General features: G+C 40.4%; 1 protein-coding gene across 5 annotated transcripts in view; it reads left to right on the top strand.

Moving 5' to 3' along the window:
- MAPRE2 (microtubule associated protein RP/EB family member 2) overlaps positions 1-14,630 on the top strand; it is a 158,830-nt gene that overhangs the window by 90,473 nt on the left and 53,727 nt on the right. For all 5 annotated transcript variants that reach the window (XM_042962346.1, XM_007090747.3, XM_015541370.2 and 2 more), the window contains one exon: positions 566-693. In XM_042962346.1, coding sequence (XP_042818280.1) covers positions 573-693 — 121 coding nt within the window. In that variant the 5' untranslated portion in view covers positions 566-572. The remainder of the gene's footprint in view (positions 1-565; positions 694-14,630) is intronic.

The following is a 14,630-nucleotide window of genomic DNA, read 5'->3' on the forward strand; positions in this document are numbered from 1 at the left end:
ATCAGGTGAGCATTGACCGAAGTTTGAAAATACTTGGAAGGTAGAGCCAGTAGAATTTGCTGGTGGATTGGATGTGGTGGTGAGGGAGACGGAGGAGGCAAGAATGGGTGTTGTGTTTTTAGCCTGACCAACTGGATACAGTGGAGCTCCCATTTACATCCCCAAAGAGGAGTGCAGGAGGAGGCACTGTTTGCAGGTGCTTGTAATGAAAGTACAGTGAAGTTGTGTACAAGATAAAGGGGACTGTAGCGCACACGGTTAGGGACCTTTTTAATACCACACATAGACTTAAGGATGAAAATGAGACTTTAAATGACATCAGAAAAATCGGTATCTCAGAACCTAAAAAACATGGGAGTCCGGGGGAGGGGGGAGGTGTGGGATAATACTGCATGAACAACACATGAAATTTAATGGTATCATAACAAATATGTAGAAGAGAGAGAAAGAAGAGAAAAGACTCAGCCAAAGCAGACATTTTAGAGTCTGGACCAGGGTTCCTGACCTTGAAATGGGTATCTTTTATGTTCCGGAGTTAATTTTTTCCTTGTTTGTCTTTTTCTAGTTGGGGAATGGCGGTCAATGTGTATTCTACCTCGATAACCCAAGAGACTATGAGCAGACATGACATCATCGCATGGGTTAATGACATAGTATCTTTAAACTACACAAAAGTGGAACAGCTTTGTTCAGGTAAGAGATTATTTTATTAAGCCTGTATTTACCTAAATGTTTACTGCTATCATCTGGAATATTAGTTTATGAACCACAGATGATACATCTTGGGTGGGGAAAAAAGAATTATCAGTATTGATACATAATTAAAGGGACAAAACTCAGATATAACTAAAAAATGTGTGTGTGTCGGAGGGGGGATGATAACGGGCATCTAAGAGCATAGAGGCGTCCCAATGCATATTATGAATGGTTTCTGTAATGCCTTGTAATTGGATTTATAGGCTTCTTATCTCTCATCCCATCAGCCACCACTCTTGCGTTCCTAAAACACAAGTTGGGTCTTATAACCCCTTCTTTAAAAACCTGGACACCATGTTGTCCTTCCTATAGGATAAAATTCATTCTTTTGCATGGCTGATAAAGTCCTTTCTGTTCTTGCTGCATCCTGTCTCCTCAGTTTCTACATCTACGTGCCCCCCATCCTGCCTGCTCCCCCTCCCCCGGTGCCTCAGTCCCACAAAATACTCTTTGTTCCCTACAGATGGCCTTTTGCATCCCATAACTTGTTTTCATGCTTCTTTTGCTGAGAAAGTCTTTCTTCTTCTTTTCATTCATGTTAAAATCTCATCGACACTTTAAAATCCAACTCAGTTGTTGTCCCTCGGAAGGGTTTCCCAGATTCCCCCAAAACACGGTGCCCACTCTTCCAGAGTAACACTTAACCACACTGTGCCAGAAGGTCCAGCTCCCACTCCTCTGAAGGAACCAGGAGTCCTTGAGGACAGGACTGTGTTTTATTCTTTGTCAGATGCCTAAGGTGGCACCATGCTTGGTATAAAGTAGGTCTGTGGGGAATACATGTTGAGTTTAAGAAAAAAGTAATTAAGATTTAACATCGATGATAAAGCAGGAGCATGTTACAAAAACGTGCCACTGATAAAGTAATTCATTCTTGGAATGTTTATCAAAGAAATAGTCTTCCTTTGGAAATAAGAAGTGTATTCTACTTGTGAACTTACAGGTAAGAGATTTCCTCCCTGGCTCTGACATAAAAATGGTGTTAGAAAATATTCCTGAACTGTGTTCATGTGAAATTCCACAAGGCATAACAGATACAAGGGAGTTAGCAGGTTTAGCTGCCGTAGTGCTGTCTGTGCAACAGAAAGACCTTCTCCTGTCTTTCCTAGGGGGTCATGTGTAAAAGGATTTCATGAAGTGTAGCCAGAATTTGGAAAGCCCCCAGTGGTCACCCTCAGATAAGCCTGAGTCCAACGCCTCCCAGGGAATATATTCTCCTTTCTCCAGGTCAAGATTTGAGAACAGACCAGAGGACAGTCTTTCACTACTATTGACACCTCTTCTCCCGTGATCATTTGTCCCCCAAGGAGGACAGTGAGGTTGGCTGGAACCTACGCATTACCTTACTCCCCCTCTCTGTGCCCAGGCCTCAAACAAGTCCTGTGATTTGTGAGGTCGATAATGGATGCTCACCAGCCAGTTCTTTGCCCTTGAGCACAAGCTAAGAAAAGCTAGCTTGGACTGTGAGAACGTGCGAGGTATATATTGTTGGCCTGTTGAAATGACTCCCACAGCCACAGTCAGAAACAACCCCTGTTGCATCTAACTCAGCTGCAGATCTCCACAGATTTGATGGCACTCTTCTTGCTGTGCATTCTGGAGCACTCCGGTGTTTTAGTTTTGACTTGCTGGGGAAAAACTGTCGTTAGCGGTTCGTTCCCTTGTTACTAACCCAGATCCCTTCAGCCTCGTAATTGCTTGGAGTTCGTTTCTCCACAGCACCTGGCACATAACTGTTGCCTCAGAAATGCTCCTTTTAGGGGGAATGAAAATCAGTTTGCAACTGCTAGGGGCAAAGACAGAAATGTGTCTTACTCTCAAAGTGGGTGTATGCACATGTGGATAAGGGGAACAGGGTTGGTTATATAGAAAAGAGGCCAGAAGGAAGGAGTTAGGTAGTAAAGGAGCCCCCTAACAGCTTTCTCTCTGATGACCACGAAGAGGTTTTGCTAGCAAATGCAATGAGGGGCCATTTAGGATTTTTAGATAGAGTCGTAATAGATGCAATAGATGTTTGAGTAATATATGTAGTTTCTCTGCAGATCTTTCAGATTTGTAGTAAGGCGAATTCAACAAAATTTTAAGCAGACTTTTGGAAAGATTCTTCTACAGTTATCTTCAAGCACTGGTATGCATTTTGCAACCATTTGTAGCTACATTGCTATCAAGTGTGGGTTGATGGCACACCTGTGGAAACCATTTGGCTCCCTACCGAACAGATAATTGTCATTAAGAGGACTCCCTGGCTACCTAAGGTTACAAGGCTGATGATTTGTTCAGAAGAATAAAGTAGATTTAAAGGTTCCTTTCTGCTCTGAAACAGGTTTTACTATGATCTCTGTACTACAGAGGGTCACGTGTGTGTTTGTTTGTTTGTTTTGTTGTGTTTGCTTAAATCATGTTAATCCGTAGGGTACAGAAGAGGTCTCTTATTTTAGGCAGTAGTTGCCTCAAACTGTGGACCATACGCATGTATCTCCTGTGGGGCTGCTTAAAAATGCAGATTCTTAGGACCCTTGACCTGGCAAACCAGGATCTCCAGATGTGAAGCCTAAAATCTGCATTTTAACAAGCACCCCAAGTACTTCTGTGCTGTAGCCAAGGGCTTGCAGTGCATTTTAGAGAAACCCCAAACCACTAAAAATGAAGTTAAAATATCCAAAATCTATCAGGCACGGTTTCCTCATTCATAATTTAGTCTCTGATTCTTCAGCAGTGGCATCTAGCAGGAAGATGCTGTCTTTCTATTTATTTATTTATACCCTTCATTGTTCTAGAAGACATTGAAGACAGCTAGGACAGTGCTATTAGGACAAGAACAAACAAATACTGGTGACCTAAGTGATTTCTCCTCATCATACTTAAAAGTAATCAAATTCTTGGATGGTATTTTTCTCTTCAACTTTTATTTTGATTACTTCAGTTGTCTATGTGTGATTGTATTTTAGTATGCTGTGGTAAAATATAAATTAAGTTCACGTATTTATGGGGCGCCTGGGTGGCTCACTTAAGCGCCCACTTCGGCTCAGGTCATGATCTCGCTCTTTGTGGGTTTGAGCCCCACGTCGGGCTCTGTGCTGACAGCTCAGAACCTGGAGCCTGCTTCAGATTCTGTGTCTCCCTCTCTCTCTCTCTGCCCCTCCCCTGCTTGCGTTCTGTCTCTCTCTATCTCTCTCTCTCAAAAATAAACAAACATTAAAAAAAAAAATTTCATGTATTTAAACTGATTTTTTTTTCTTATTCAATAAAATTATTTCTTTTTACCAAAGACTTATGCTCTAATTCTGGCAGTCCTCCTTTGGCATTTTTTTCCCCATTTGCATTGTTTTCTATTTCTTTTTTTATTTCCAGCTAAAAGATATCCATCCAGCTAATATTAAAACAAATGACAGCTTTTTTTTAGCTCATAGAAAAGTAACATACGGCTTCTTCATGTTTGTGTTCCTTTTTCTTCAGAATTTTCTGCCTTCATATAGCTTTTGTTTCTTATATAAGCATTTTAAAAGTTCTTTAAAGGAGAGGTGTTGTGAGAAGGTCTAATACTTGGAAATAGATTGTGGTAAGTTGCAAAACAATGGAAGTGACTCACTCTTATCTCCTGTTATTTTATCCCAGCGATGTCACCTTATGAAAGTTTGCTCTGAACAGTAAATCTGGGGAGGCACCTAGGTGGGTCAGTTGGTTGAGCATCCGACTTCATTTCATGATCTCAGGGTTCTTCGGGCTCTGTGCTGACAGCTCGGAGCCTGGAGCCTGCTTCTGATATTCTCTCTCTCTCTCTCTCTCTCTCTCTCTGCCCCTCCCCACTCATGAGCGCATGTGTTTCTCTCTCTCTCTCTCAAAAATAAACATTAAAAAAAATTTGAACAGTAAATCTGGGTCATACAAATCATGTGCGTATTTAGTTGGCATTCGCTTCTTGTGAAAAGCAACCTTTATGTCTCAAGTAAAAGATTAGGCTGTATAAAATGGAGAGCAGTATATCAGTGGATATGAATACTACCTATAATAACAGGACACTATACTGCTCACCTAAATCTGTTTTAAAGATGAACAACATATGTGGCTTTCCCCATAGTTGAATACGAGTTTGAACCACATGAAGTACTAGGTTAATTCAGCTTCAGAACACTTTGTTGTATACTTTGTAAAATTCCTAATGCTTTTAGTGGGGTTGAGATACCTTGTGTTTACTTTCGTACACAGCTCAAACCAGTGAACTGAATATTTTATAAGGTACTACAGAGGGAGGATGGACAGCATGGTGCTAAAAATCCCTAAAAACAACTTTAACAACTTGAGGTGATAGGAAAGGTGGTAGACTATATGGAGGGGAGGAATGGGAAAAAATGGCTAGAGGAGTTTGATGGGGGTGGAAGAAATGTACCTTTTCCTCTCCACCCCTCTTCCCCTGTTCCAATACACCAAATCTCCTTTGAAACACTCCTTTGACATCCATTTTTCTGTGTTGCCATCGTCTCCTATGAACTGGGACCTAAAGCAGCAAAGTCATTGGGTCCACTGCTGAGTCACTGCCTGTGCTTGACCAGCAAGCACGTGACCAGTGGCTCTCCCATACCTCCAAAGCCTAGTGCAAACTGCCCTTTTCTCTCTGTGCAACCTTCCCTTCCTCCTCCTCACCCACTTCCTAGGACAAGCAAGCCACTGACTTGCAGATTCAGAGCTACAAACCCCAGTCAGGTGGACACTGCCTGTAGTGTTACTATACTGGTTAACAGTTCATTGATCTTCCTGAGCATTTTAGTAAAGTGTAATTTGAATTAAACTATTTTTTTTTTCCGATGGAAAATTTAGGTGTTTTTTTCCACCAGCTTAAAAAGAAAGAGAAATGACCAGTATTTGACTGAAGTTTCAATTTGTGCTTCTCCAAATTGTTTCAAGCCCTGTCTTGGATCAAGTTTCTGGTATTTTTTCTCTTCTGGGAAAACTTGTGGATTCAGCTGGTCATATTGCAGTCACTGTAGTCACATTCACAATTCTGGGTCCTTGATGGCTCTCTGGAAGGAGCGAGGCTTCAACAGAAACACTCTGGGATTCACAAAGGTGTGGCTGTCTGCCATGCCCCGGGGCCTGTACAGGTGCTGTGAACCTTAGCAGAATATTCTTTGTGACCATTTTCGGCTGCAGTCTGTGCCTGTTAAATAGGTTAAGCCCATTCTATTGTGGTGTCCCCTGTGCCTTCTTTTTTTTGTCCTCAGAGACCTCTTTCAGGAAGACAGGTTAGTGATGAAATCAGCTCAGAGTCTAAATTTAGTAGACCTTCTCTTGTTGGCTCTCTTGAACTGAAACCAAGTAAGGATATTTCATCAGTGTCTGATAGCTCAAGAGCTTACTTAGCTTTATAACATCAGACTATTATTTGCTGTAAGAAATTTAAGTCATCCTGGATTGTGTTACTATTATAGATGTAATTGTATTATAATGGAATATTGTTCATATTGGTGCTGTATTATGTAGAGAGGTAGGGTTTTTTTTGTTTGTTTGGGGTTTTCTTTGGTGACAGTTTCTTTCTCCAGTTCTATTTGACTTCATTTAATTTTAAAATCCATTTACTTTATATCTCCGCCTACTGACTAATTAAAAGAGTAAGGGGGCAAAAAATAAGTTGGGTAATGGTAGGGGTGGTCCAGCCTCAGGTTCTATCACTGCAGTATCCCAACTAATGCCTAGGATGAAAGGGAGTTTGTTTTTTGAGCAGAATATGAAATACTCTAGTTTTTTTTCCCCCTTGTAAATTTGTTTACATATATCTTGATACTTTGATACTGAAAGTAAATATGAGTTGGTGCTTTTGTGTTTTTGTTGGGGTGTTTGTTGGGGTATGTATGCATTTTACCTTCATTGATCAAACTGCCCCTATAAATTTTGTTTTTTATGTATATGGAAGATACATCTTTGAAAGCAGTCAGCCGCATCTTCATCTAGCTCATACTAAGGAGTATTTGGTTCTGATAATCAGTTGAGTTTTATTTGGCACACATGTTTTGAGCCTTTCCTTGGGCTGGGCCCTGGGAACCCAGGTATATAAGACATAGTCACGGTCTTCTAGGAGCTCAGTACAGCAGGGCACTGTCCTTGCAAAAGATTAGAGACAACACTGTGGTAAGTGCTGCTTTGGAAGAGCTTTGGGTATACAAAGAAGGGGTGGGGGTGGGTCATGAGTTTGTGGAGAGAGACCTTCCTGCAGGTTCTTTGGGAGTTGGGTGGGTGCTGCCTGGATGACTTAAAATGGTCACAGTTTGGGAGAGACCTCAGAAGTCCTCCCTCTTGAGTCAGATAGGGTGACCAGTAGATAAGATAATATGTGTTTTATTAGGTACAGCCCTTAAATACGTGAAGCATGTTGTTGTCTCTAAGAAAAAGAGTTTTTCTTCGTGATCTCATCATAGGAGTATGCGAAGATTGTTTTTACTCTATTTGAAGCAACTATGCATACATGTGAGATGTTCTCAGGAAACCATAGAATTGCTCATTTCTTTTCAAGAAAGGCAATACGTACTTCAATTTTTTTTTTTTAATTTTTATTTACTTAAGTAATCTCTATACCCAGTATGGGTCTCAGGCTCCCCAACCTGAGATCAGGAGTCACATGTTCCTCTGACTGAGCCAGCCAGGTGTCCTGCAACGAGTATTTTAAGTTCCATAATGCCAGTCCTCTGTGATGACTGTTCAGGTCCCTAACTAGATAAGTTTATGTGACTCCATTAATATTTTTCACAAACACAGATCTACAGACACGTCCTTTGTGTACTTAATCATTTCTACTGGAGTCTCTCATAGGTAATGACGAACACTGGGGAAATGGGCTAGGGAAAACACATCACCTGGAACGTGCTTATTTTATTGAAGACTGGCAGTATTTACACTTAACAAAAAACCAAGGCACATGTAATCACAATGAACTAAATATAGTATCTTAACAGAAACAAAACTAATTAATGACATATTATTAGAAACCCAGATGATTACCTTTGAGAATTCTAGCCAAATCACAAAAACTTAGTAATTATATGAATTTGTACAAAGTGATCCCTTCAATTCTAGACTTGTATCTCATTATTTTCGCTTACCTGAGAAAATTCTCAGATGTCATAGATGAATGCAGTCTGAGTTCTTAGTAAGTATATTGCTATTCCAGAAACTCATTATCATGTAATTTCGTGGATTCAGGTTCTTTTTTCTTCTAATCTATAGTAAGCCTCTACTGAGTTTTACCTGCTCAAAAACCATCAGTGAACCCATGGTTATGAATCTAGAGATGAGCACTGTTGTAATGTGGGTAAGTCCATCTGATGAGGGTGGTACTGATGGAAGTAAAGGGCCTAGACTACGCATGCATCTCAGAAGCCCCAGCATTGATTAACTCCGTCAGGTACACTGCCTGGAGTCCTGACTCCATGATCCCAGGACTCTTGGTGCAGAGTTTGGGAAACATCAGGCTGGAGTCCAAGGACATGGCAGATTTTAAGGCTCCTTTGTAATTCATAATTCTAATATCAGAAACCTGTAGAGCCCCTTCTCCTTGGATTTTTGTCTCTGTTTTATAAGATGTTTGCTTACTTTTAAAGCGTGTGTTTATTTTGAGGTTATTCACCAAGATGTATAAAAACAAGTATCTTAAGTTTTAAAAAGTGTGTTCCAATATATTGTGAGCTGTTTTGATTTTTCCAAAGCTGTCATTTACTTTACAAGACGGATATGTTCCTTATAAAACATTATTTTGTATTCATATTGCTCTTTTTCTTTGCCTTTTCAGCTAAAACCATCTAAAGACTTTAACAGGAAGAGTATAAAATTGGGGAAAAATAGTCATTTCCTTTCATAAATGAACTTGTGATTACTTAAGCGCCTCATATGTTTATCTGGGGAAAGACTTCAGGCCTGGAGAAGCCCTCGGATGTTTTTGAGTAGATAAACTGGAGGATCTTGGGAATGTGTTCATAGCCTTCCTGTGCTGGTGGGAGGCCAAGGACCTCCTTTTGTTCCTTGGTTCTTTGCCCTCTGAATCTAAAACATGCATTTTGGAGATTCATATTTCATATCTGAAACAATCCAATCCAATCCTGTTCATTCTTATAGCTCCGATGATCTTAACCAGGAACATAATGCATAGTTGTATACTTGAGGGGCATGATAATGCTGTCCTAAGGCCTCAGCTTTTATATATTGCTCTTGACCATTTTCATTGTGCTTTTATTTGTATTTAATTCTTATAACAGCCTGTGTGGAAGAATAGGAATGTTTAATTTCTATTTTACACAAGAGGATACCAAATGTTCACATCTGACACTAGAACTGGGATGTCCTTGGATCACAACCTTATGCTTTCCTTGCTGTATGTATGGCAGCTGTGGGTGTGATGGAGAGCTCACTGTGTGCACATGTGTGTGTTTGATTTTTTTTCTTCCCATATCCATTAATCAGGAACCCATTAAACATCTCTAGGATGTTAGAGAAGGAGGAGTTCGAAGTCCACATCCTAATCCTTTCTATTACTGCTTGAAGAATTGAGATGTATCTGGTAATTCCTCTCCTCCTCTGAACTCTTTACCTCCAAGGAAGACACGGTGGCTCTGAGATTTCACCACCCGCTTTGGAAGAGCTTGTTCAGCTCTCGCAAAATTATCCTTGGCCAGTGAAACAGTAGCCTGGATAATGCCTCCTTAGAAATACACTTAAGCACATGGGTGCACAATCCACCATTTGAATCTCAAAAATGTAGCCCTTTCCTCACATTGAATCCAGGCTTGATTTAACAAGCTTGTACCTGAGAGGACCTCACATCCTCATTTTTTCCTTTCTGTGCTCTTGAGGAAAAGTAACATCTTTGAGAAAAATTTTGTTACAGGCTTGGCCTCCCCCAAAGGAATTAGACATCAAGGTATCACTGTTTTCCCAGTATTGCACTGAGTTCAGCAAACCTGGGTTGCAACAGCTACGCTAAGAGCCTCTGTCAGTACTTATCCAACCCCTTCGGCATGGAAGGTTGATTTTCTTAGCCTTTTATGAAGGGACATGCTAATGCAACATTGAGGAATATTCACCCATTTCCCGTCCAGTTCTGTCCCCTTATTCCCATATCTGTTTCCCAACTCCACCCAGGCTGCAGCTCCTATTTTCCAAATAGAGATTCTAGAGCTGTCAGTGGTCTATAGTCATAGTAGACACCTACTAATGCAGTAGAAAGGTGGATTGGCCACCATTCCCAGTCTTAGTGAGTTACTCACCAGTCAGTTAGGAGAGAGATTGTTAATTAAAATGCAAGTCAACCTGCTGTTGGGCTCCCATACCCATTATAATAAAATAGTGAAGTCTGTACAAAGAACAGAAAACTTGATAGAGGAAGTGATATTTGGACTAACATTTAAAGAATGAGAAATTTCTATTCAAGTGTAACAAGTCTCAAAAGGACATTTTAGGCAGAAAATGTTACTGAAGGCAGAGAAAAGATGCAGGGTTTTATGCACGCACATGTGTGCATAAGACTCTGGAACATAGATTGGGATTCAAGGCAGCAGAAAAGGGACAGGAATGTTTCAAGTAGTAAATGCTGTGCTATTCAAAGAAAGATTATTTTAGTCTAGAAAAGGTTTTTGTCTTAGCCTTGTTTGGGTCTTTGGCCAAATAGCCATGCAAATTTAGTGGATGGTAAATATTTATGAAGCATAATTTAATTGAAATGTCATTCAAACTAGGTTTTTAATATGGATAAGATTCAGGACAAGAAGAGGAAGATGGGGATTTTGAGTAAGGGTACCATTTAAATTTTTTTAAGTTTATTTATTTTGAGAGAGTGAGAGCACAGGCAGGGGAGGGGAGGGACAGAGAGAAGGAGAGACAGAATCCCAAGCAGGGTCTGTACCAACAGCACAGAGCCCTATGTGGGGCTTGAATTCATGAACTGTGAGATCATGACCTGAGCCAAGATCAAGAGTCAGATGCTTAACCCACTGCGCCACCCAAGGTACTGCGGTACCCTGAGTAAAGGTACCGTTCAGATGTCATTTGGTTGTTTAACATATGGCTTTGTATTCCCAAAGACAGCAGACTTATCGAGAGTGCCTACTACAATGTGTCAGGTCTAGGGATGTGGGGATATAGGCATATAAAAACAATACAGATCGTATCCAGTGGAGACCAGTTGATTCCTTTACTGCTAAAGTTCTCCTTGATAACTTTTGTAGCCAGAGCACTCAGATTCCTTTTTTTCCAGCTTCCCTAAGTATAAAGCAAAGGTGGAACATGGTCCCGGGAGAAAAGTAAATGTCTAGCCTGTCTCCCCATTCAGGTGGCCACAACTCTAATGGGCAGTTTGTGCACAGGAATATCTGAACCATTAGTAAACTGTCTAGTTTCCACACAGTTAAGATGATCAAACCAGTAGCTTCAAGTTTTCTTGTTCTTCAAAGGAGAATACTTTTTCTAACCTATTTGTTTTTCTAAATGATGTTTTTAAATACACAGCTTATCAACCATGTAGACATTATAAGAAAGGAGTGTCAGAAGCTGCCCTCAAATACTTGGACATGTTAGGATTGCTTACCTGGAAAAAATAATTGAATTGCTTGGCAACTCTGCATGGCTCTGCACATTGGGTTTTTTCCACTCTGTAACCATTACGTAATTCAGACAGATTGCAAATTACCTCTCTGTATTTGTCCCCTCCCTTCCAAGGGTTTGATCTTACCCAAGTATTAACACTCATAAGCTTTTATGACCAAATTATTTGACAATAAGAAGCATGTAAATGGGAAACTCATGCCAACACGATTTCCTGCAGTTCCTCCCCTCCATAAGAGAATCGTTCTCCACTTTGATTTCTTCTAGATTACATTGTATGACAGTTCATGGAAGAACTTCAGGAAACTGGATAAGGTGCCAAATTCTAATGAAAATGTGTATGTCAACTCTAAAATTATATGTAATTGTGTGTGTTTTTTTTTAAAAAACTTGCCTTTTTTTTTTTTTTAATTTCTCCTGTGGTCCTGTAATTGAATCCCTCAAGTAAATGCTCATACATTCCTCATACTAATTTAGATTCCTCCCAACACTAGAATTGTTAGAAAATTGTTAGAAAAGCAAAAGTGTTCTGAGATAAATCTGTGAAATAGAAAGAAAGCAATTCATTATAGAAAATTCTTGAATGTGTCACAGTCCGCATGAATGTTAAATGGTGGTTCTTCTTTTGGTACCACACCTGGCCTTCTGGAGTTTCTCTGTCCACCAGGCCTCTCCTCCGGGAGCTGTGGGGGAAGGGAATGCTTGCTTCTGGAAAGTAGAGCATGTTACTGGCATTGGTGAGAGCTGGTAGACTGGATTTGTTGGGGTCGTGCTGGTAAGTAGGGAGGCCTCACCTGTAAGTCTTGGTGAAACAGATGAAATAACTTAGATCTAGGAAGAGTTCCCAGGGACACTGACCTCAGCCACAGAAAGAGCAACTGTAGAGAGTGGTCTGTTGTGGAGAAATGGACTGTGGGTTTGTGCCGCTCAATTCCTATCACTCCATCTTGCACTGTACTAAAAGCTGCTTCATCAGCTGACAACACCTAGTATTCACATAGTGGCCTAGCATGTTGAACTGTTGATAGAATGGTATGGGCAGTGGGGCGCCTGGGTGGCTTAGTGCATTGAGCGTCAGATTCTTGATTCCAGCTCAGGTCATGATTTCATGTTTCATGAGATGAGGCCCCGTGTCGGGCTCCATGCTGACAGCGTAGAGCCTGCTTGGGATTCTTGTTCTCTGTCTCTCTGCTCCCCGCCCCTACTCGTGCGCTCTCCCCCCGACACCAAATAAATAAATAAAACTTTAAAAAAAAAACATGGATGATGATTCCGTAGAAATTCCTTGAAAAATTGGGAAGAGTGTATAGGCTTTAGGTTTCTTGCCATTAATCTCATTTTCCCTTAAAATAGATATGTTCTAAAAAACTGGAGCTTAAAAATGGCATACGTTAGGAGGCATTTTTCTATAAAGACACTTATGCCCAGAAATAAGCATTGGTTCTCCACTACCTGTCAAATTAAGTTGCTTCTCTTCTTGGCTTTTAAAGCTTTGAGCAGTTGCTACAAACAGTCCTTGCAGCATCTACCCCCATTACACCCTACCCTTCACCTACATTTGCCTCAAATCCTCTTTCATCAAAGGCTCTAATTCCTTATCTTTGCTTGGAATGCTTGCCCTTGAGGTCCATCCCCAGTGCCACCTTCCTCTTCTTCCAGGTCACCCTCAACAAGATGTGAGCTCTCTCTCATGTTAATTTTCAGGGCTGTACAAAATCTTAGGGTCATTATAACCTCAACATTAAAGGTTATTAAACGATTTGAGGACTGGAAATGACCATGCAAGCTGGACTTGACTTCATCTGTTTGAGAATATTGTTTACTCTTTCTTGGCTTTCTCTTGGGCAAAATTTTTGAACTAAGCGCTCTAGTATTTCTGTCTCTACCATATACTTTAGGACTTCCAGTTTGGTGTGTTTGCTCATTTTCCTAGGTCTCATCTCTCAAAACTAAGTTACTTGGTTCTTTAAGTAAGTATTCCTCGATAAGTATTTGTTGGTTCACTGGCTTTTCATTGATTAATCAAGTGAAATCCCTGTATGTCACCTATGGATTGGCATTTTTTTAGCAGTGATCTATAACCACAAAAATTAGATACAAAACCCATCTTTTCCAGATTCCTGCTGCCATCTCAAGCTTTCGTTAAGTAAAATCTTCCATTTTTAAATAGGTAATTTCAACACTTAAAAAAAACTGTCCATTGAAGTAGAGGAGGTGATACAAAACAACATGAAAATACCGAATGCACATGTAAGAAAACTGTGTCCCCTGATGTCACAGCTTTACAGAAGTTTCTGTTTTGATGACCCTAGTAAGAAAACTGACCCCTTTAGTGTGGGTTTCAAATGTACTTTTCTACCTTGTTTTTCATTTGTAAGAAAGCTTTTTGTGCTTCCTTTTCTCCTGTGTCTGGAATGCCAAATGCTAACTTTAGCTCTATTCAGGGAGTTAAGCTATTGGGACATCTCGCTGCCAGTTTCAGCATCAGACTCCCTGGAAGCCAGTGACCTTTTGTCCTGCACACCATGCCTGCCTGTGCTCCAAGTGCTTCTGTTTCCCTCATTCTTGATTCCCATGTAGAGGCCAGATCTTTCTGTATGAAGCTGGGTATGTTAGACAGCTTGTTTTGGTAAAAATTTGAGTCCATCACCCTAAAGGAAATCACTGGTAGTGGAAACTAGAAGTGAAACCAGGTTCCCAGCACTGGATTGTCAACTAGCAATGAAAAGTATTTCAGATCAAGAAGATGATTCTTCATCTCCCACTTCTTTATTCTTTCATTTGGCTGAATCTTTTTTTGTATCAATAGGCAGATTTGAAATTTTGTATTTTTTCCTAAAAACTTTGAAACACAAGATGACAAGTTACAGGGTAATCGCCATTTAGTTGAAAAAAGCAACCAGAAATAGTCCAGTCATACTTTAGCATTCTTCACATTTTAATTTTCAACTGAGAGAATAGTTTCTGCAACAATTATTTCACAAATACCGCCCTTAAAATAGCAGCTCTCTTCTGTGTATTGTACATTTCTATCCATTATAATCTCTAATTATTTCTCTAAAATTTACCTTTTATTGAAAAATAATGATATGTAGGGGTGCCTGGGTGGCTCAGTCAGTTAAAGGGCCTGACTTCGGCGCAGGTCATGATCTGACGGCTCGTGAGTTGGAGTCCCATGTTGGGCTTTGTGCTGACAGCTCAGAGCCTGGAGCCTGCTTCGGATTCTCTGTCTCCCTCTCTCTCTGTCCCTCCCTGGCTCATGCTCTGTCTCTCTCTGTCTGTCAAAAATAAAT

This window comes from Panthera tigris, chromosome D3 (genome assembly GCF_018350195.1).
Source record: "Panthera tigris isolate Pti1 chromosome D3, P.tigris_Pti1_mat1.1, whole genome shotgun sequence".
Taxonomy (NCBI): domain Eukaryota; kingdom Metazoa; phylum Chordata; class Mammalia; order Carnivora; family Felidae; genus Panthera; species Panthera tigris.